Here is a 24,341-nt window from a genome sequence, read left to right as displayed (position 1 = left end):
TCAATTTTGTCAATTTTGTCAATTTTGTCAATTTTGTCAATTTTGTCAATTTTGTCAATTTTGTCAATTTTGTCAATTTTGTCAATTTTGTCAATTTTGTCAATTTTGTCAATTTTGTCAATTTTGTCAATTTTGTCAATTTTGTCAATTTTGTCAATTTTGTCAATTTTGTCAATTTTGTCAATTTTGTCAATTTTGTCAATTTTGTCAATTTTGTCAATTTTGTCAATTTTGTCAATTTTGTCAATTTTGTCAATTTTGTCAATTTTGTCAATTTTGTCAATTTTGTCAATTTTGTCAATTTTGTCAATTTTGTCAATTTTGTCAATTTTGTCAATTTTGTCAATTTTGTCAATTTTGTCAATTTTGCCAATTTTGTCAATTTTGTCAATTTTGTCAAGTTTGTCAGTTTTGTCAGTTTTGTCAATCTTGTCAATTTTGTCAATTTTGTCAATTTTGTCAATTTTGTCAATTTTGTCAATTTTGTCATTTTTGTCAATTTTGTCAATTTTGTCAATTTTGTCAATTTTGTCAATTTTGTCAATTTTGTCAATTTTGTCAATTTTGTCAATTTTGTCAATTTTGTCAATTTTGTCATTTTTGTCAATTTTGTCAATTTTGTCAATTTTGTCAATTTTGTCATTTTTGTCAATTTCGTCAATTTTGTGAATTTTGTCAATTTTGTCAATTTTGTCAATTTTGTCAATTTTGTCAATTTTGTCAATTTTGTCAATTTTGTCAATTTTGTCAATTTTGTCAATTTTGTCAATTTTGTCAATTTTGTCAATTTTGTCAATTTTGTCAATTTTGTCAATTTTGTCAATTTTATCCATTTTGTCAATTTTGTCAATTTTGTCAATTTTGTCAATTTTGTCAATTTTGTCAATTTTGTCAATTTTGTAAATTTAGTAAATTTTGTCAATTTTGTCAATTTTGTCAATTTTGTCAATTTTGTCAATTTTGTCAATTTTGTCAATTTTGTCAATTTTGTCAATTTTGTCAATTTTGTCAATTTTGTCAATTTTGTCAATTTTGTCAATTTTGTCAATTTTGTCAATTTTGTCAATTTTGTCAATTTTGTCAATTTTGTCAATTTTGTCAATTTTGTCAATTTTGTCAATTTTGTCAATTTTGTCAATTTTGTCAATTTTGTCAATTTTGTCAATTTTGTCAATTTTGTCAATTTTGTCAATTTTGTCAATTTTGTCAATTTTGTCAATTTTGTCAATTTTGTCAATTTTGTCAATTTTGTCAATTTTGTCAATTTTGTCAATTTTGTCAATTTTGTCAATTTTGTCAATTTTGTCAATTTTTTCAATTTTGTCAATTTTGTCAATTTTGTCAATTTTGTCAATTTTGTCAATTTTGTCAATTTTGTCAATTTTGTCAATTTTGTCAATTTTGTCAATTTTGTCAATTTTGTCAATTTTGTCAATTTTGTCAATTTTGTCAATTTTGTCAATTTTGTCAATTTTGTCAATTTTGTCAATTTTGTCAATTTTGTCAATTTTGTCAATTTTGTCAATTTTGTCAATTTTGTCAATTTTGTCAATTTTGTCAATTTTGTCAATTTTGTCAATTTTGTCAATTTTGTCAATTTTGTCAATTTTGTCAATTTTGTCAATTTTGTCAATTTTGTCAATTTTGTCAATTTTGTCAATTTTGTCAATTTTGTCAATTTTGTCAATTTTGTCAATTTTGTCAATTTTGTCAATTTTGTCAATTTTGTCAATTTTGTCAATTTTTCTCAATTTTGTCAATTTTGTCAACTTTGTCAATTTTGTCAATTTTGTCAACTTTGTCAATTTTGTCAATTTTGTCAATTTTGTCAATTTTGTCAATTTTGTTAATTTTGTCAATTTTGTCAATTTTGTCAATTTTGTCAATTTTGTCAATTTTGTCAATTTTGTCAATTTTGTCAATTTTGTCAATTTTGTCAATTTTGTCAATTTTGTCAATTTTGTCAATTTTGTCAATTTTGTCAATTTTGTCAATTTTGTCAATTTTGTCAATTTTGTCAATTTTGTCAATTTTGTCAATTTTGTCAATTTTGTCAATTTTGTCAATTTTGTCAATTTTGTCAATTTTGTCAATTTTGTCAATTTTGTCAATTTTGTCAATTTTTTCAATTTTGTCAATTTTGTCAATTTTGTCAATTTTGTCAATTTTGTCAATTTTGTCAACTTTGTTAATTTTGTCAATTTTGTCAATTTTGTCAATTTTGTCAATTTTGTCAATTTTGTCAATTTTGTCAATTTTGTCAATTTTGTCAATTTTGTCAATTTTGTCAATTTTGTCAATTTTGTCAATTTTGTCAATTTTGTCAATTTTGTCAATTTTGTCAATTTTGTCAATTTTGTCAATTTTGTCAATTTTGTCAATTTTGTCAATTTTGTCAATTTTGTCAATTTTGTCAATTTTGTCAATTTTGTCAATTTTGTCAATTTTGTCAATTTTGTCAATTTTGTCAATTTTGTCAATTTTGTCAATTTTGTCAATTTTGTCAATTTTGTCAATTTTGTCAATTTTGTCAATTTTGTCTTGTCAATTTTGTCAATTTTGTCAATTTTGTCAAACTTGTCAAATTTTTTTCATTTTTGTCATTTTTGTCATTTTTGTCATTTTTGTCATTTTTGTCATTTTTGTCATTTTTGTCATTTTCGTCATTTTTGTCATTTTTGTCATTTTTGTCATTTCTGTCATTTTTGTCATTTTTGTCATTTTTGTCATTTTTTTCATTTTTGTCATTTTTGTCATTTTTGTCATTTTTGTCATTTTTGTCATTTTTGTCATTTTTGTCATTTTTGTCATTTTTGTCATTTTTGTCATTTTTGTCAATTTTGTCAATTTTGTCAATTTTGTCAATTTTGTCAACTTTGCCAATTTTGTCAGATTTGCCAATTTTGCCAATTTTGTCAATTTTGTCAATTTTGTCAATTTTGTCAATTTTATCAATTTTGTCAATTTTGTCAATTTTGTCAATTTTGTCAATTTTGCCAATTTTGTCAATTTTGTCAATTTTGTCAATTTTTCTCAATTTTGTAAATTTTGTCAATTTTGTCAACTTTGTCAATTTTGTCAATTTTGTCAATTATGTCAATTTTGTCAATTTTGTCAATTTTGTCAATTTTGTCAATTTTGTCAATTTTGTTAATTTTGTTAATTTTGTTAATTTTGTCAATTTTGTCAATTTTGTCAATTTTGTCAATTTTGTCAATTTTGTCAATTTTGTCAATTTTGTCAATTTTGTCAATTTTGTCAATTTTGTCAATTTTGTCAATTTTGTCAATTTTGTCAATTTTGTCAATTTTGTCAATTTTGTCAATTTTGTCAATTTTGTCAATTTTGTCAATTTTGTCAATTTTGTCAATTTTGTCAATTTTGTCAATTTTGTCAATTTTGTCAATTTTGTCAATTTTGTCAATTTTGTCAATTTTGTCAATTTTGTCAATTTTGTCAATTTTGTCAATTTTGTCAATTTTGTCAATTTTTTTTCAATTTTGTCAATTTTGTCAATTTTGTCAATTTTGTCAATTTTGTCAATTTTGTCAATTTTGTCAATTTTGTCAATTTTGTCAATTTTGTCAATTTTGTCAATTATGTCAATTTTGTCAATTGGGTCAATTTTGACAATTTCGTCAATTTTGTCAATTTTGTCAATTATGTCAATTTTGTCAATTTTATCAATTTTGTCAATTTTCTCAATTTTGAAAATTTTATCAATTTTGTCAATTTTGTCAATTAAGTTTAATTTATATTATTTAAAAAATGTCATTTTTCTTAGTTTTGTACAATTTTGTCAATTTCTTCAATTTTATCAGTTCGTGATTTTGATTATCGTTATTCATTTTGTTGAATTTTACCGTACCGGTCAATTTTGTAGAATCTTTAGAAATTTTTATCAGTTTCAGTTTATAATTTTACTCATTCTTTTTTCCAGATGCATTTACCGCTTCGAAGCGCAGCGAGGGGAACGAATTCGGGTAGAAATCGTCCGGGCGATGACCGGAAACCGGACCTGCGATTCCCGGGTCGATCCGGACATTGGGCGGTCGTACTGTTTCGGTAACCACAGTGCGCGGATCGAAATCCTGGAACGCCCTTGGCACGAATCGATTCTGTTCCCCCGGGGTTGCATTTGCAATTCGACGAATAAGTCCTTCCTGCCGATAGTTTTTACTTCCACTGGGAGGGAGCTGGAGATCCATTTTATTGCCGAAAATATGACCAGCTTTGATGATCCGGATAGTTTGAACTTCGAGGCCACGTTTGAGTTTGTCAAGGGTCCGATCATGTGTAAGGACGTTAGAAGGAAGAACGCCATCACCGGGGTTGTAAATTTGGCTTCCGGAGATGTGAGTGAAACATTCTCAAATCTGAAATATTTCGATTGACTTTTTGTTTTTTTTTTTAGATGGAGTGCCGCAACCGACCGTGGCTGGTCGAACCCTCGTTCGAGAAGTATCTTTACATCCGAATCCGAGGTCTGTTTCTGCGCAAAAACAATCCGGCCATTCCGATGGCCTACAATGCCAGCTTGAGCACCGTAACACCGATCCGGTGCAACACCAAATCCCGGGTGGTGATCACCAACAGTGATGGCGTTTCCATAACGGCGTGTCCTCTTCCGGATGACACTTCCTATCGGCACGTGGTAGAAGTTTTCAGCGCCGGATGGCACCAGAAGCATCCGCACTTTGGAATTGAAAAGTCGAACGTGCTATCGGTAGAGTTCCTACAGCCGGACGAAGGAGATTACTCCTTTACCTGGCTGGAGTTGACGCGGAAAACGGGGCGAAGTGATGGTGAATATTCTTTTGTATTCTTTAAAAAACTTGAAATGTAAAAAACATATTTTTTGTTAATAGCCCTCATCACCGAGGAGTGTCCGTTTATGTGTCCGGATCTGAATGCGTGTGTAAATGCGTCCATCTGGTGCGACGGTATCGTGCAGTGTCCCTCCGGGGAGGACGAATCTTTTACCAGCTGTTCGGCGCTGCTGCGACTGCCAGCAGAAGTACTTGCCGGATTCTGTGTGTTCCTGTTGCTTCTGCTGTTGGCTTTATCAGCGTACTTGTATCGGTGAGTTATATGAATTGTATACAACGCATTTCTGGTCACCTTTTCTTCACTGTAACACGTAGATGGTTCGACTGAATTTGGTCTTTCTCCGTGCCGAAAATGCGCTGAAAAGTATACTGTACCAAAGATGCAAATTTTCGCAAATCCATTAATTTTATCTTGAAGCTTGATTTATTTTGTCTTAAAATTCTAGTAAATACTTAAATTTCGATTGGCCATGTGATTAGGTGAGATTCTCTATATGGAGCAATTTGCAATCACCTAAGAAAGCAGAATAGAATTGTACGACAATCGTAGAGCAGGCCTTTTAAAAATCTATAGCCTTCTGTATTGGAACGAACTCCTCTCCATCGCTGCAGCAGCTTGAAATCGGGGCTGCGAGGAACTCTCCATCAAGTTTCTATATTCGGGTGTAAATGGCGCGTTACTACCTTTTAACTTACTTAATGGTTCCGGCGCATAGGGCCGTGGTAAAAGACCTCCCTTGTTGACGATCTGGAGCCACCGTCTTCACTTGATCCCAGTCAAGAATCTCGTCGACAGTTCGTATTTCGGCGGCTAAACTTCGCCGCAACGAGCTTCTGGGTCTGCCTCTTCTGCGATGTCCTTCTGGATTCCATTCAAGCGCCTCTCTGCAAATCTCATTCTGATCTTCTCGCAACGTGTGCCCAGTCCATCTCCACTTACGTTGCCGAATCTCGATGTCCAGTGCCTTTTGATGACATCGGCGATAAAGTTCCACTTTTGAGATCCAATTGCCGGGCCACCAAGCGCGGATGATGTTCCGCAGGCAGCGATTCACAAAAAAACTTGCAGTTTACCGGATATGTGCACCAAGTTTTGCACCCATACAGCAATACGGATTTGACGTTTGAGTTAAAGATTCGAATGATCGTTCGTGGAGATATCTGACGTGAGCGCCAGATGTTGCGAAGACTCGCAAATGCAAATCGGGATTTCCTGATCCGGGTTTCAATGTCTTTCTTGCTATCACCATAAGGCGTTACCGGCTATCAAGATACTGGAAACACTCCACAACATGTTGTCCAGCTTTCATGAAACTGGAGGAATTTCCAGTGTTGATCTCCATCGACTTGGTCTTTCCGACATTGACTTTGAGACCTGCTGCCTTGGAGCTTTCGGTGAGGTCGTCGAGTTTGCTCTGCATATCCGGTTGTGTTTGGGCGAGCATAACAATATAGTCTGCCAGTTCAACGTCGTTCAGTTGCTCCATTGTTGAAGGATTCCACGGCAATCCTTGGTTCGGTGCACAGCCTATTGATCCAGTCAAAATCTCATCCATAACGATTAGAAAAAGTAGCGGAGATAAGATACATCCCTGTCCCAGGAGTTACCGGGATTGGATCGGACAAGACACCGTCGTGCAAGACCTTGCCCGAAAATGCCTCATACTGTGCTTCGATGAGATGGACCAGTTTCTCTGCGACTCCTTAGAGTCGCCTTAGAGCCCAGATGTTTTCATGGTTAAGTCGGTCGAATGCTTTTTCGTAGTCAACGAACACCAGCAGAAGAGAGTCCTGGAATTCGTTGATTTGTTCCAGTATGATTCGTAGCGTTGTGATGTGGTCCACACATGATCGTCCGGATCGGAATCCAGCTTGTTGCCGTCGGAGTGTAGCGTCGATTTTCTCCTGGATCCTGTTCAGGATCACTTTGCAGAGTACTTTGAGGGTTGTACAGATCAACGTTATGCCTCGCCAGTTACCGCACTCTGTCAGGTCTCCTTTCTTCGGGACCTTTACGAGGATACCCTGCATCCAGTCGGCCGGGAATGTTGCAGTATGCAGATGTCAGCGAAAAGACGGTGCAATATTTGTGCTGACAGGGCAGGGTCGGCTATCAGCATTTCAGCAGGGATGCAATCGATCCCAGGTGCTATGTTGAATTTCATGTTTTTGATTGCCGCTTCTATTTCAGCCAGCGAGGGCGCTTCCGAGTTGACGCCATTTATGCGGCTTAGTGTTGGCGCTTCGAGCTGCGGTTTTTGTTGGCCATTGCTACAGACCATTGCAGGGTAGAATCACAGAAAGTCAGAATTTTTTTTCTTAAAAACACAGATTTTTTTTCAGCAATTTTGCTTACAAAGTGTCCTTATCAAAGATGATATGATTGGAAAAGCGCTACTGGCATAAAGATTCGAGCTCACAAGAAAAATTATGCATGAATACTACATTCAACCGAAACAAGAAAAACATTTTATGGGATTTTCATCCTGTAGAATAATTCATCCCAAAAAATATATAGTGAGAATCGAACCCACTGCTACATCTCATCTCGGCTTACCAGTCCGATATCTTACCCAGTGCACCATCTGAGTCGGCCAGCAAACGAAAATTTATTGTCATAGTCTCTCTGCCACCGCCGATTACCAAAGATACCCACTATATTGGTTGTCTGCCTTTTTGGCCGGTTTTTTTCATCCTCCTTTGTTTTTGATTGGGAAGTGATGAGAATAGGAGGGCAATGGGGTATGTATGGGAAACTAGAAACTATTGCCACCCGGTATACATACACACAAAGCTCATTGTGGCTGGTGTGTTATTGCCGTCGGTATCATAACTCCTTGACTCTGTATATATTTAATTTTGAAGGAAATACAAATCCGATATGCGTAAAACTTGGTAGGTGGGGGTTAGACTGGCCCAAATTTGTATGGGATGATTTTTACAACATTTTTTTCAACGCGGCACCCCCTAGATTGATGCATTTAGGTGAAAAAATGACTATCTGAAAGTTTCAGGTCATTTGGAAGAAGCACGAGCTGGCGCAAAGGACTTGAAATTTGTATGGAGATTTTTAGCAAAATGTATGAAAAATCTACATTCTTTCATTCTTTGTGTTTTAAAATATGTTACCAATATGCTAAAAAGCTCAGAATTTCAGGAATTGTAGTTCAAACAATGAAAAACAAATTTATAGAATATTGTGATGCGATACGAGTTGACTGTGATGAGTTATCCGCAATTTAATGTGTGATTTTTTTTTCGCATTTCTTTGATATATCGTGAACGGAGTATGGGCTAATAATCTCACTAACTTGATCGCATCGTCACACAATGGTAATAACAGATAGAAAGTTTGTGCCCTAGGCAAAGTTGTAGCTTATTTTATAGCAAATATCTGCAAATAGTTGAAAGAAAGGTCACAAACATTCTATTTGATATTCTCATTGTGTGACGATGCGATCAAGTTAGTGAGATTATTAGCCCATACTCCGTTTACGATATATCAAAGAAATGCGAAAAAAATCACACATTAAATTGCGGATAACTCATCACAGTCAACTCGTATCGCATCACAATCTTCTACAAATTTGTTTGTCATTGTTTGAACTACAATTCCTGAAATTCTGAGCTTTCTAGCATACTAGTAACATAATTTAGAACACCAAGAGTGAAAGTATGTCGATTTTTCATAGATTTTACCGAACATTTTCATACAAATTTCAAGTCCTTTGCGCCAGCTTGTGCTTCTGCCAAATGACCTGAAACTTTCAGAAAGTCATTTTTTCACCTAAATGCACAAATTTAGGGGGTGCCGCGTGGAATATAAGGATTTTTTTTGTTGTGGGCCAGTCTAGTGGGGGTATTTCCGGAGCTTGAAGAACCAGACGGCTAGCAGTATTATTGGTATGATTTGCAATTGAATCGGAAGTTGAGATGAGCAGGAATCTTGGCGGTGGTATATTTTTGCGCTGGTGATTTTTTACAAATCCGGAAAAGCTTTCTGCAGCGTGAACTCCAACAAAACTGTGTTGGAAAACTATCTCGAAATGATGAATATGGGCCAAAATAAACATGGAGAGACTTTATTTGGTTTCAACTGCAAGATAGTGCTGCCATCTACGACTTGAAACTGGAAAAAGTGTGGTTTACTGAAAAAATCTAAGTTTTTGAATTTCAACCTGTTTTTTTTCTGATTCAAAATAAACCCAGAATGGTTTTTTTTCATTATTTCACGTCAATTTAATGAAGAAAGTAAGAAGTTTGGTTAAGAATTACAGCTCAAATATCAAATTCCTTAGTTCTAGAAGAGCATTTCTTAAAATCCCCTTTTAAAACCTTTGAAATCCTTTGGAATTCTAGAAAATTCCTTAAAATGCAGTTTTCTATTCAAATAATTTGTAGAAGCATTATCATTCACTTCTACACAGTAAATAATCCTATTTATGTTGAAAAACATAGAGTGGTACTATTCTTGTTTCGCTCACTGTATGAACAACAACTGCAAAAAAAAAGATGGAACGCTAAAAATTTTTCGCGGTTAAATTTGCTGCACTGCTGATAAAGAGAGAGAAGATTTGATAAAAATGTGTTTAACGCGTCTAACGTGATTCAGGAAAAATACTGTCTTGAATTAATGACGTTTGTCGGAGTTCCTGTGGACCGGTAGGAATTTCATTCAAAGTCACAGGAAAAATAAAATGTCTTGAGATTCGGGTGGGGTTTCATTCGAATTTCGTGAAAATAAAGCCAGTCCCCTGTGATCCGAAGAACCATTATCCCGAACGGAATGATTGCAAACTCAGTGTGTTCACACTTATTCTTTTCTCCTGTGATCGGCACGATTTCCTCCTGTTTTTTCAACAGCTGAAAATTACAGGACGATCTCAGGACAGAAAAACATTACAGGAAAACAACTGTCAAAATCACCTGTAGGTTCGAAACAGTTTCATTCTGTGGTATGCAAGTTTCAAAATTTTCCTGTAGCCTCGAGAATGCTGCTTCACGAGATTTACACAGAGCTTAGGTATTTGTTATGCAGAAAATTAAATACACCTATTTTTCTCAAATTATGACATTTTATCAACTTTATTCATGATTCGATGAGAAACGAATGAATAGTAATATTGATTAATATTAATAGTAATATCAATTGAGCCTAGGTGTTCGTTTGAGCACGGTATTTTGTCTGAAAAATGAAAACAATTTAGTTTCATGCAGATTCTTCAGCCTTTTGGGGTTTCTGGACAAGCAACCTGATAAAGTACTCGAACAACGAATGCTGCAAAAGTGAATTATTTTCTTTTTGTTCGACTTCGAACACCACCAGTGGATCCGCTGGAACAAAAAAGCCTTCGGCAACTCCCGCTATTTTTGTGGTCGCACTTCGTATGCATTTCTTAAACGAAAATTAATATTATTACTTCGATACTGATAATATAAATTAATAACTTACTGAGCTTTCGATGCTAGATTCGATGATGAAAGATTGACAAAAACGAACATGACCGTTACTTGAAGTCTTCTTCTGAACGTTATGGCCGCCGCTTGAATATTTAATAGAGTATTTCCTGAGACAGATTGTGGTAGGGTAAGTTTTTGTTTTTGTTTTGAAAAATGTAAAGGCCAACTGGTCGCCATTTTGATCTTTGATGGTAAGCACTGTTCAATTCTTTCTTTTAAAAACTTTTTTAATTAAAATCATTAAAATACCTTCATGTCTTAACCTTTTATGAACTAGCAATTGATTAAATCAAGCGTGAGTTTTCAAAAGGACGTATGTCGCAAAAGTAAACAAATTGAGTTACTGTTTGCACGGTATAGTAAATTTTATTTTCTTCTGTATGAATTAACTGTTTGTACAAAAAAAAAATAATATGCCGTTAGCTAAAAAAATATACAAACGACCTATGTCATCTTTTCTCAGTGTTTTCGAAATTCTTCTTTACACCTCTTTTTGGTAAAACGACGCATCTGTCAAAACAAATAATATCGCACACACAGCAGATAGGATCGCAGCAAACCGTCGTATGCGTCAAATCAGATACGTCGGTTTTTTCACATCATTGCAGATGCGTCAGTTTTAAAATAATTATTATTTTAAAACTGACGCATCTGCAATGATGTGAAAAAACCGACGTATCTGATTTGACGCATAATGAAAACAATTTGTCCAAGCGACGAATCATAAAGGGTGTATGTAAATATTAAACTGTCACAACGACGAATCATTATGGCGTATGTGAAAAAAAACTCAACAATACGGTGTAAAATATTTTTTTTAACAAATTCACTAGGAAACAGCAAAAAATCCAGTATGCTCAAACCTATAATTAAAACATTATTGTTTTTCCTACAGCTGCCATGATAAAACTTGATTCTAGATCAAACAGCTTTAAATAGCATTTATTTATATTAACATAATTTTGTCCCTCCTTTTTCTCAGATTTTGTCTGATGTTACATACGTCCTTTTGAAAACTCACGCTTGAAATAAAGAATTTATATTCTTCTTTCAAAGGTGCGCTTGCAAAACCACTACAATTGCATTGCTAATATTATTTCGTTACTATCTGTTCATTGAACATGCGTAATGTTATTATTATGTTTACCCTACCACGATATGCCGAGAAAATGTAAACATGAGAAATCAGCTGTTCGTTTGACAAGTGGGGAAATACAGGACAATTGTTCGAGTTCCGCACAGGTTCGTGGACATTTTATAGCGAATTTCAGGAGATATGAAGTGTCCCGAGATTCTGGTACGTTCCCACTCGACCTTCGTTTGAATTGAGCAGTTTTCCTGTGATACAGAGAATCATAGTCCCGAGCAGGATCAATGCAATCTTAGTGTGTACATTCGGAAGCTCGAAAATGTTAAGTTCACAGTTATAACAGCTTCCATTTTTCACAAAAAAATCATGAAATACCGTTGATTTCTATTGTTTTAACGAAGTGAAAATATTTTATATGGTACAGAAATATTGTTTAAATCGTGAAATTTCATGGTTTACAATGAATAGTTTATATTTTTATTGATTAGAATAGTTAGCTTAAGTTATTACTCGTTTCAAGGAATTTTATCATGATAAGTTGTGCTTTCGAAAAATCTTGATAAACTTTGCGTTATTGCGTTATTGCTGGTGATAATACTGTAAGATGTATCAGTTTAGCAATTTTCCATGATGGTTTGAATTTTCTCATAAATTCTGTGACTACTTTAGCACTATTGAAGGCTATCCTGCATCTAATTCGTGTCGTTTTTGCCCTATCAAGAGTTCCTGTTAAATATGTACCTATGTATCGAATCCTATCAACTACTTCAAATTCCTCCCCCTCTATACTAACCGTTTTTGTTGTGTTCCTTCCTTCTGTTGGTTGTCTTATCATTATTTTACTTTTGTCAGAATTCAGTTTAAGTCCTACTTTATTTATTATTTAGTTTATTAGAGACACTTTACCACTCCTGGGATATTCGTGTCTTTTAAAATTAGTTTACAAACATTTACTTACAAACTAAATAAGTTCAAACAATTTTGCCTCTCTTACAAATTTTATCACATTATTTTCTTTCTCCGTATCGTTGATCAAAACTTCATAAATAGTTCCAGTTATGTTGAATTTTTTCCGAATATCCTGGTAACCCCTACAGTCGACGAGAATATGTTGAACATTTAAAGAGACACCACAATAAGAGCATGTTGGTGGGTCTTTTCGTTCAAACAGGTATGAATGAGTAAGTCTGGTATGTCCAATGCGCAGTCTGGTCAAAACTCGCTGTTCGGAGGCGCATTTCCGGTCGACATATTTAACTGGATATGGTTTGTTGATTCGAAGGAAACATCGTGATTGCCACCAAGTTGTTATCCATTTGTTCCAAATTTGTCGCTTCACCTCACTGGCTGCATCTTGAGCTGGTATTGGAATATCTAGTGGAGTAGTTATACGGGCTTCATTTGCATGAAAGTCGGCCTTATCGTTTCCAAATATTCCTGAATGCCCCGGTATCCACATAAACGTCACATTTCGAGTCAAAATAAAATTTTCGATTTCTTGGATCCACGGATGCCTGGAACGACCACTTTTCAACGCATCAAGACAACTTGCGGAGTCGCTCAGTATCAGATTATTTCCTTCAATAATGCTTTCTGCTACTGCCTGTTTTAATGCGTACGCTTCAGCCGAAAATATACTACAACTTCTTGGTAGAGAAAACTTCAATATATTATTTCCATTGACTACTGCAGCTCCTGTTCCATCGTTAGTTTTAGAACCATCTGTGTAAATTTGATTGTAACCATCGTATTTTGCCGTTATGAACTCCTTGAAGGTTGGAACTACTTTGTTTCTTTCTGACCCTGATTTCAAACATCTTTTGATTCCTTCGTCTATATCCGGTCTTTTAAAATTCCATTCCCTGTCCATAGATCGTCGAAGTAGTGATATTTGAGGTATTATACAATTAGTTGTGTCAAGATATAATTTTGCGATTCTTCTAAAACACGCATAATCTGTAGTGTTCAGTTTTGAACTTAGACGGATAACAAATTGTGCCGTTCGCTGAACAATAAGCATTTCAAATGGTAAGCAATTAGATTCAGCATGAATTGCTGTTACAGGGCTAGATCGAAATGCACCAGATGCAAATCTTATAACAGAATTGTATGTAGGTGAAAGGATGTCGATCATTTTTTGTATATTTTGGCTAACGAAACCTACTCCGTAAAACAGTTTTGATACAATCAAAGAAAATCCGGTGGTCAGAAGTATTCTTCGATTTCCTCTTTTAAGCTTGCTTCCCAAAAGTCGTAAAATTCTCATTCGGTTTTCACAGCTTTTTTTAACCATGTTGAAGTGTTGAATGAAGTTCATTTTGTGATCTACAAGAATCCCCAAAATTCGCATTTTTCTTACTCTTGGAATAACAACTCGGTTCAGTTGAATCGCGCGACCACGTTTTCGATGTTTTACATCACATATATGCATATGTTTCGATTTGTTTGGGGACATTGTAAATCCAATATTTTTGCTCCACTTTTCTATTTTCAAAACAGCATTTCTTAAAAGTTTGCGGGCCTCTATCGTATTAACCCCTTTAACCGCTAAAAGTACATCGTCAGCATACAATAAAATGTCCACACCTTTCGGAACCTGTTCAAAAATGGGCTGCATGGCCACCAAAAACAAGGAAACAGAAAGGATCGAGCCTTGTGGAACTCCATTTTCAGCAATTCTCAGTGAAGAAGTTACTCCATTTGCTAGAACGCGGAAAGTTCGATTGCTTAGAAAACTGCGGAGTATATTAAGTAATCTACCCTTTATTTTCCATTTTATTAAGGTTTGTAGTATGGCATGTCTACATGTAGTATCGTAGGCTTTAGATATGTCTAAAGAAATAAGTTCTACATGTTCATTATTATCAGTAATCAAGAGGTTTTCAAGGTTGGCTAAATAAGTATCAACACCACGTCCTGCTCTGAAAGCATGTTGTCGTTCATCTAGTTTTTGGTTGATCTCTAATTCAGTAATTAGTCGACGGTTCACTAACCTTTCAAAAAGTTTTCCCATGCAGCTAAGCAGGGTTATTGGTCGGAAACCCTCAGGGTTGCTACGGTTTCCTTCTGGTTTTGGGATGGGAATGACAGTACCTTCCTTCCATGATTCTGGAAACTCACCGCTTTGCCAAATTCTGTTGAATAATTCCAAGAGAGCTAATTTCGATGAATATGGTAGTCTTTGCAATAGTGGGTAACCAACATCATCGTTACCGGTAGAACTACCACCTTTGCGACTCAAAGCCCACATCAATTCTTCGATGCTGAAGTCTGAATTATATTTTTGTTGAAGGTGTGGTCGATCAGTTTTATTGAAAATAGAAACAGCCTTCTTTTTTAAGTTGACATATTTACTTGTGTAGTTGGCATCTGAAGATCTTTGTTCATATTCATCAGCCAAAGCATTAGCTACTGAAGGACCATCGTCAGTAAAACCTGCAGGGAGATTCAATATTATTTTGTTTAATGGTGTCTTACCTCGAAGTCGGTTAATACGATTCCATATCAATGATGACGAGCTATCCGGATTTATAGATTGAACAAAATCTTCCCAACTGCGCTGTTTTGCATCGCGGATTAATTGACGGCAAAATAGGCGCGATTCTTGATATTTTTTTAGCATATCTTTTTTTTGAGGGTCATCCATGTGAAGGCGTTTGAGCATTCGCAAATGTTTACGTCGTAATTTAACAGCATCTGCAACTTCTTGGTTCCACCAAGGCACGGCTCTTTTTCCTAATTTATTAGATGTTTTTGGGATGCTAGCTTCTGCTGCATGAATGATTCTATCGGTAAAACTTTCAACGCTGATAAGTTCTCCTGGGTTCAGATATGAAGCAGTAAGATGTTCATATAACTCCCAGTTTGCTTGAGAATAGATCCATCTCCTTTTTTTAGTCAATTCTGATGTTTGTATTTGCGTGTTTATAACTATAGGAAAGTGGTCACTATCAAAGGAATCTGCTAAAACTTTCCATGAAAATTTCGATGAAACGGTTGATGAACAGAGAGAAACATCCAAAGCTTGGGTATTTCCTGTTGCTGGGTCTATTCTTGTGTGTGAACCGCTGTTTAAGACAATCATATCTTGATTCAATGCAATATCCATAATAACGTTTCCTCTACGATGGGCTGCACAATTTTTCGTTGACATATAGCTGCCCCAAGCTGGATGATGGGCGTTTAAATCTCCGAGTAACAAAATAGGTTTCGGAAGCTGTGCAATTAAGTCGTTTATATTTTCAGTTGATATATTCTCAGTGGGAGGGAAATACACAGAGGCTACTGTTATTTCCACAGGTGAATGTATTCTGATGGCAACTATTTGGATATTAGATGTTATCGGAATTATTTCAAAAGGAGTTCCAGTTCTTACTGCTAAAGCAACACCCTGTCTGTTGTTGGTCGAGCATGGGCCTAATATGAGCGAATATTCTTGACCAAGGTATGAAGATGGCATGTTGAGCGTACTGGCGTTAGTCTCTTGAAGGCATACGACTGTAGGCTTGAAGCAAGAAAGCAAGTATAATAGTTCATTACGATGTGATTTGATACCACGAATATTCCACTGAATGGCAAAGGATTTGGATCGTTCAATCGATGTGTTATCATACTCTGAATCTGTTTCCTCTGATGAAAAAGAAATGGGGGCAGAATTGGACGGCATATGTGAAATATTTGAATTCTGACTTGCCTGAAAAGGTATCAGGCTCCCTGTGCCAGCAGCCGCCGAAAGATCATCAGCTGTTACAGATGCTGGTACATTTTCAGTCGGGACTAGCACAGGGAAAGACCTGGTTGCTGGATGCCGCCAAATAACAGTAGTTGAGGAATGTTTGTCTGGTGAGAAAGAAACAGCTCCGGAAGTCGTTGTTACAGGGTAACGTTTGAGAGTACTTGCCTGAGATGTGATCAGACTCTCTGTGCCGGCATCCGCCGGAAGATCATCAGCTGTTACAAATGCTGGTACAATTCCAGTCGGGACCGGCACAGAGAAATGCTTAGTTGCTGGATGCCGCCAAATACCGGTAGATGAGAGGTGATTATTTTCCTGGGGAACGGTGAGACTTTCTGTGCAAAAATCCGCCGGAGGATCGTCAGCTAATACATATGTTGGTACTTCTTCAGTCGGGAGAAGCACAGGGAAATGCTTAGTTGCTGGATGTCTCCAAATATTGGTCGATGATAGCAGCTTATCTGATGAATAAGAAGTGGCTACCGAAGTTGATGTTTCAGAATAACTTTTCGATATACTTGCCTGAAAGGAGTTCAGGCTCCCTGTGTCAGCGTCCGCCGAAAGGTCATCAGCTGTTACATATGCTGGTACATTTCCGGTCGGGGCCAACACAGGGAAAGTGCTGGTTACTGGATGCCGCCAAATAACAGTAGGTGAGGAATGACTGTCTGGAGAGAAAGAAACAGCTCCGGGAGTCGATGTTACAGTATGATTATTTGGGGTACTTGCCTGAGAGGTGGTCAGGCTCTCTGTGCCAGCAGCCGCTGGAAGATCATCAGCTGTTACAGATGCTGGTACATTTCCACTCGGGGCCGGCACAGAGAAATGCTTAGTTGCTGGATGCCGCCATTCGATTCTAGATGCAGATGATTTTTTGGATATTGAGAGACAGGTTTCTTCTACAGGTACTGGTATTCTGTTGGAATTCAGCTGTATTGAGTTTTCTTCGTTGAGATAGCCGGGTGAGGAGAGGTTCGAGTTATCGATTTCAAATTCTTGTTTGTTATTAGCCATTTTTATAATGTTTGTTGGTGGTGTGAGCTATTATTAGTTGTTGTATTTCCCGGTTTTCTAAAAGTTTGGTTACGTGTATTTGAGTTGGGTGGTTTAAATATATCGTCGGTTTCATTCATTAAGTAAGAATCTGGGCGGTTATTTGATTTTTTAGGGTTTTCGTCTGATGTAGCTGGAGATATGTCCATCAGTCGCTTTCTGCTTATGCTACGATTAGGTGTGTATGGACGACGTGGTTTGGGTTTCGGTTGATCAAAACGAATTTTATCGTTCTTGGTGTCTAACCGAGAGATTCGATCGTTTATGGCTGCCTTGTCATTTGAAACCTTAGTTTCTTGTTGCGTGCTTTCAAATTTATGTCTGGAGGATGGAATTGATGTAGATCTAGTCTTCAGTTTTGCTATTTCGCTGCGTAGGGAAGCTAACTCCTGTCTAAGTATAGCAATCGTTCTGTCTTTCTCTGACTCGTTGGATAGCGATAGGCGTTCTTGTACTTTGCTTGCGTATGTTTCGTTCTTCCACAGAGCATTAACTTGAACCCGAGCTTCTTGAAAAGTGATACCCTTATCCACCTTTAAGCGGATCACTGCTTCTTCTTTTTTGAAGAACGGACAGACGTTGCTGACCGGTGAGTGCGCCCCCTTGCAGTGTTTGCAGAAGAGATTCTTATTACATGGGTGACCGTCTTTGACCGTGTGATTTTCTCCCAATTGCTCTGAGCACGTTAGACATATGGCCGTGCTGTCGCAACGCTTACTCGTGTGGCCGTAAGAGGCACAGCTTCGGCATAGCAGTGGGGATGGATAGTATTGACGTACACTGATTCGCAGAAGACCAAATTTAATGTACTTTGGTAGAGTAGTACTTCGAAAAGATAAGACTAACACTGGTGTGTTCTTAAATGTTTCTTTGTCGATGCGTTTTTTGATACGGCGGACTGCACATACTCCTTGTGATTCCAACTCGGACAATAAATCTTCTTCCTTGGTTTGGATAGTGTCATAGTCATATACTACACCTTGGACTGTATTGAGTGTAGGATGTGATATTACTTCTACAGGTGATCCATCAATCAGCTGCGAGATGTTTATCAAGCGTTCCGCAACATATGGTGATGAGGTGCGTAGAACGTATTGAGCTCCTCTAGCCTCCTTAATAGCCTCAACAAGATTTTCGTTAGATTTTCCAATCGCATCCGTTACAGTTTTGCCGATTATAAAAGGATTTTGTGGCAAAGAAGGACGTTTTTCTTTTGCATCATCGTATTTCATACGCAGAAGGTATATTCTTGTAACACCGTCATTTTGTTTGCTACGCATGTATGAGGGGAGTGTGCTGCTATTAAGGTCAGGTGGGTCCCCTATGGGCCCAGAACTAGAGCTCGCCATATTGAATGGCGGCGCTCAAAGCGCTCTCTTTTCAAGAGTGAGATGAGATACACAAATTAAATCTCCCAGTCACGAATCACAGCTCACGTTTTTTACAAAATGAAAAATTGGTAAACCACGTGGATGGAATAAATCCCACAAAAAGCTCAATTTCATTAAATAATTCAACTTTCCACTTGAATTCAATTTATGCACTTTAAGACTTGGTCATTAATGAACTCTGCACTAGCTAGCAAACTGAAGAACTGGAAAACCGGCAAATTTCGGACAACCACCTATCGTACGAAACAAAACACGTCGGTATCAAGCGAGTGCTCAATAAGAACTGAGTCCTACTTTAATTAACTCTATTTTCAATACTGATACTAATTTTTCAAGTTCTTTTCTCTTTTTAACTACTATTAGTATATCATCTGCGAAGGCAAGAGTAACTGGTATTTTTTATTATTAATTTCTAATATATTTAAATATGGGACTTGTTCCTTCACCTTAAGAAGTACCTTTTGTATTATCAAGGTAAATAGATAAAGTGACATAGGGCACCCTTGCTTAATTCACTGGAGGTGATTCAAAATAATGCCAACAAAAAATATCAAAGTTTAAAAAACTTTTACAAATTTCATTTATTTTTAGTTGACACGAATGCCAAAACGTTGATAAAGGCCCTTATTCTGCGCCGCGCGTGACGTGATGATTGTCACCTCACCTCGGAGTCACCGTGAGATTTGTCACCTTATTCCCGGAGTCGATCCGGGTAAAGTGACAGAGGTTCATTCTAGGTGAGCGACCGAATGAACTCATGTGTCAAATTTGCTCGGTTTGTTTTTATTTCGTTCGCGATTCCAAATGTTAAAATTAAATTTAAAATCAAAATGTACAAATTTCGGTACACAAACGGTCACTAACGGATTGCAAGGTTTGAGCAAGCAGCTGGAATAACTTTTGGAGCTGCGAATAGAGCGAATCGGACAGAATTTGGTCTTATATGTTTGGTTCCTGGAGCGGCTTGGAAAAAAACATCCAACAAAATAGCGGAAATCGACGGCTGCTGCCCCAATAAACTGGTCCTTTGCATACAGATCAACACATGGGATACGACACCTCGACGTCGATAAACATGATTCAGTACAGGACTTCAAAGCTGTAACATTAATTTGTTCGAAAACAACATTACCGGGTGAAAGTGAAAAATCCCCCCGCGACGGGAATTGGATAAGATGAAGTGAAGTGCAAAAAATGTCTTATTTTAAACTCGTTGCATGTAAATTGCATGTAAATAAAGTTGTATAAAATGAAATTATAACCTTTTTCGATTTTATATGTTTCAAATTTATTTCCAACTTCTACCTAGTAATTTTTTTTTGTTGCACAAATGATTGAAAAAATCAAAAATTGAAGTGATTTTTGTTATGATTGATTCTTAAACTATCACACTTTAGTGTAATTAAACGTTTAGAGCCTAATTATACCGTTTTGCATAAATTTTCCTTTAAATTTTTATCCCGTCACCACCTGAAGAGGTACCGACAATTGTCACCTAAAATTGTCACCCGATTGCGACGATTCTCACCCACGGTGACTACGAGAATAGGGTAAGAACTCACAAAGTTCATCCGAAGTGACAATCCTCACCTAAACCGACTACTGGAATAGAGTGACTTGGGTGACTCTACTATCGTCACGTCACTCGAGGCGCAGAATAAGGGCCAAAGGCCCTTATTCTGCGCCGCGCGTGACGTGATGATTGTCACCTCACTTCGGAGTCACCGTGAGATTTGTCACCTTATTCCCGAAGTCGATGTGGGTAAAGTGACAGAGGTTCATTCAAGGTGAGTGACCGAATGAACACATCTGTCAAAATGGTCGAATTTGTTCAGTGCTGTTTTGATTTTGTTACACTTCGGATTTTTAAAAATTAATTTAAAAATTATTAGTTTGAATTGCGGCCAGAGAAGGGCGGCAATAGGATTTTATAGTGCCAGCAAGCTGCTCAGGACAAAAAAACGGTCAAGTTTTACGTCCTAGGATACAATTTCGGCAATCACAACTGAGCCTAACAAGCTCCAAATTGGATGGAACAAGCACCGCTGGTCCCGAGTTGTATGAAAAAACAACGAAGGCAGAAGTCATCGGCAATATCCTGCCAACCGATGACCAGGAGGATTTAAATTCAGAACCTTTTTACCAAATTCAGCAGCTTTTTTTGGGTGAGTAATATGCGGAAGCGACAGAGGAAGAACAAATAATCAAAATATCATTTTAGACTAACGCTGCTGGGAGGAACCTATCAACTAAATTCCAGTTCCTGAAAATTGAAAATTTGAAAAAGCTGCTGGAGAAAAAACAGATTTGGGCATCGAGCCGTGGATTGTGGTTTCCAGGTCAGGGACTTTTGTGCTAGCCAAAAGGACAGGAGTTTTTTGGAATTTGAAGGACGATTCCCGATAATTATACGGATATGCTAAAGGTGATGAGATGCGGCAATCTCTTTTAGTCATGGAGGAAAGAAGAGTCGTTTTCAGAGCAAATTACATTTTAAAAATAATTATCTACGGGTATCTTCAATGTTAAAAATAATATTCAAATATATTCGAAATCATGTTAATTCCAATACCAATCTTTAATAAAATAAGGAGTTTTATTTTTTAAATTTTAATCTGTTAAGCATCTAGTCTTAGCATTCAAGATTATTGCCCAAACATTTAATACTAAATATGGAAATAGTTCGGTTTGGTCCGGTTGGGCGGATTTCATTGAAAAAAGCCAGATTTTTGGACGAATCTATTTTAATAATTATTCACCTTTATAATTTTGATTAAAAAGTGGAAAAAAATTAAAAGTATTTTGATTTTCTAAGTTTTTATCATTTCATCGTTTTAACGTTTCGCAAATCAAATTTCTATTTAAACTGAATTTTGGATTTCATTAGATCATACTTTCCATTCAGTATTTTAATTCAAATTCCATATTTTAGATAGCAATGAAAAATATTCAATATATTTAAAAATTATTTTGCTAATAAATTTGTTTTATTTTGTTTCCAAAACCAACATTCGCATCAGTATAATTAACTATTTAGAGCCTAACATTCTGATTTAAATAAATTTTCGATTAAATTCCTATCTCGTCACCACCTCAAAAGGTACCGACAATTCTCACCTAAAATCGTCACCTGAATGCGACGATTCTCACCCACGGTGACTATAAGAATAAGGTAATAACTCACAAAGTTCATTCGAAGTGACGTTCCTCACCTAAACCGACTGCTGGAATAGAGTGACTTGGGTGACTCTACTATCGTCACGTCACTCGAGGCGCAGAATAAGGGCCAAAGTGTCACAAATAAACAAAAAAAAAATATTTTTAAAAGATGTAGATGTAGCAAAGCAAACCGGGTCAGCGAATAATTTTTTTTTAGTTTGACCCACTGTTTGACCGCCCATTTGTTCAAGCGCTTGCTCAACCCAATTCTAATCGTAACACCCGTTTTCACTTATTTCCAGGAAAATCAAACGCAACTGCCGGCGGACGTCGGTGCTGCAGACCCGGCTCAAGTCGCTCAGCTCGATGGACACGGCCGTGTTCGACGAGAAAGAGGTGATTTGCTGACAAAGCGACAATTCTGTGCGGTACGTCGAGATCGACCGGGTCACCACGGTCTGACCACGCCCCGTGCAGAATTGTCTTCCCAGAGCGGCTGCTGCAGCCTAAATATGTAGATGATGTTGAAGGAGGAAGTTCCCACGAGCGAGAGTGCCAAAACGGAGTTAGCTGAAGTCGATCCAAAGATCTTCAGAATCCAGGGATTGAGATGAGAAATCAAAGACGAAGAAACGGAGAGAGAGAGAGAGAGCGATTGCGAAAAGGAAAACGCGAGAGAGAGTCATAACCAATCAAAAACAAACCTTTAATCCACTAACACTTGTTGTATTGCAACAGTAGTCAGCAATTATTCCGGGTCGATGCGACTCTTCATTTAACAAAAAAAGAGAAAGAAAAAAAATGTAAACCGTTACTGAGCGATAATGTTGTTGAGACTTGGTAACGAAATTATACATAGATATAACATCTAACAATGAAAGTAAAAGTTTATTATTAATAGTAGATGAAATGAAAAAAGAGACTTAAAAACTGTCATTTTTGTACTACGTTTTAGTAATACTTAAACAAGAAAAAAAACAACAAAAAACTGAGATTCCAACTTAACTAAAAAACAAAGAACAAACAACATTTGAGAAACTTATTTGTAAGTTTCCTTAGCAGATTAGGCAAATTGAAATTCAATCTATAGTAGTGAATTCTAAATATAAATCGAACTTCTTATTTCGATGGAAATTATTTCGAAAACATTAATGTTTTCTCATCAATAAACCGGTCGAATTGGAGGATAGTTAAACTTGTCTCAAGTTTCAGAATCGTTTAATCATTGAACTAAAATTTGAAAAACAAATTTAAAAAATTGTTTTGTAATTGTTAAACTGTTGCTTCCTAACCATAAATAACTTTGCTCTGAGCAGCGTGTGTTTAAAATGTCGATTCAGTTTGATTGTTTACGACGAGATGTTGTTTTTTGAAGATCAATTTGTTAAAAAAAATTCCTCCAATGCGACCGTTTCCAGAATAAATAAATCAACTTACTCCTACTTTAAAAAAGAAACAAGAGTCAACCATTTTTTCTGCTGGGTATCCGAGCACTTCCTAATGATAGAGCATAGAATCCAATCGAGCTTTTCGATTGATTGGATAGCGGTGCATGCGTGTAGCGCTAAAAGCGAGCTTTCGAGTCTGCCACAGTAAAGGAATGAGATAATGCCGAGAAAATTCTTTTTCTGGTTCAGTTTTTCACCGTACTAAAGTCGTCCCATTCTTGGGATAGAAATTTCAAATGCATTAAAAGCGAAAAGGTCTCATTTTCTCGAGACCGTGTTATGTTACTTGGCAGCTAGAATGAACTTGATGAGTCTTTAAATTTTCTACCAGTCAAGAAATGACCGATTTTAGCGTGTAAGTGGTACTGAAAATGAACCCATAATGGAAACCTATACTTTGAATCAAAATTTAATTAAATGTGTAATAGGACGAAGTTTAAAAACAACAGAACAAAATAATACCTATACAAAAGCAAGTATTTTAGAATTTAACAAAACCAATATTTACCATATACTAAATATCCGTTTAAAAAGTCAAAAGTAAAAGTAAATTAGACAATTTTAATCATTCCAAAAGAAGTAAATTTAAAATAAATCCAGAAAAAAACAAAAAGTGGTTACATCCCGATGATGGGGTTCGTCATGATTGCTCTGAATTGCAGAATTAAAATAAACATAGTGAAACGGGGCGAGAATTTTAGAATTGTTCAGGATTGTTACACATTGTTACCAATATAAACGCGTTTTTTTATTGTAAACGGACCAACTATTTAAGGTGACGGCAGCAGCAAAAAGCAGCAAAGGGTGGTTAGTGCTCTAGCATTTTGAAACCAGCAGCGGAAGGTGGAAATGTTCCACCGGTGTGTGAGGTTGCAGAAAAGAAAGAACTGTAAATAAGCCAATTTTACAAAGAACGGTAGAAATGAAACAAACAAAAAATAAGACTAGCGAGTTTATCAAAAAATTGAAAGAAAGACAGAAACCAATTAAAATGTTAGATTATACCTATAGAAAAAGTCGATCATATATGCTAAGACATAAGGAAGAAGTTAAAACAATCAACACACTACTTTTCTGTACAGAGATTACGTTAACACTTTCAAGAAGAGGAAAAAACATAAATTGAATGTCTATCGAATGATTCGGAAGTAATTTACCAAAAAACCAACAAACAAA

The 24,341-nt window shown here is 36.2% G+C and overlaps 1 protein-coding gene across 2 annotated transcripts in view; it reads left to right on the top strand.

Annotated features, from left to right (window-relative positions):
- Positions 1 to 24,341, top strand: part of LOC129756799 (uncharacterized) — a 510,097-nt gene extending 485,756 nt beyond the window's left edge. For both annotated transcript variants that reach the window (XM_055753824.1, XM_055753823.1), the window contains 4 exons: positions 3,941 to 4,355; positions 4,415 to 4,805; positions 4,869 to 5,082; positions 22,020 to 24,341. In XM_055753824.1, the coding sequence (XP_055609799.1) occupies positions 3,941 to 4,355; positions 4,415 to 4,805; positions 4,869 to 5,082; positions 22,020 to 22,125 (1,126 nt within the window). In that variant the 3' untranslated portion in view covers positions 22,126 to 24,341. The remainder of the gene's footprint in view (positions 1 to 3,940; positions 4,356 to 4,414; positions 4,806 to 4,868; positions 5,083 to 22,019) is intronic.

Source organism: Uranotaenia lowii, chromosome 3 (assembly GCF_029784155.1).
Source record: "Uranotaenia lowii strain MFRU-FL chromosome 3, ASM2978415v1, whole genome shotgun sequence".
Classification (NCBI taxonomy): domain Eukaryota; kingdom Metazoa; phylum Arthropoda; class Insecta; order Diptera; family Culicidae; genus Uranotaenia; species Uranotaenia lowii.
The sequence above is the reverse complement of the archived record's forward strand: the minus strand, read 5'-3'. Positions and strand labels throughout refer to the sequence as shown.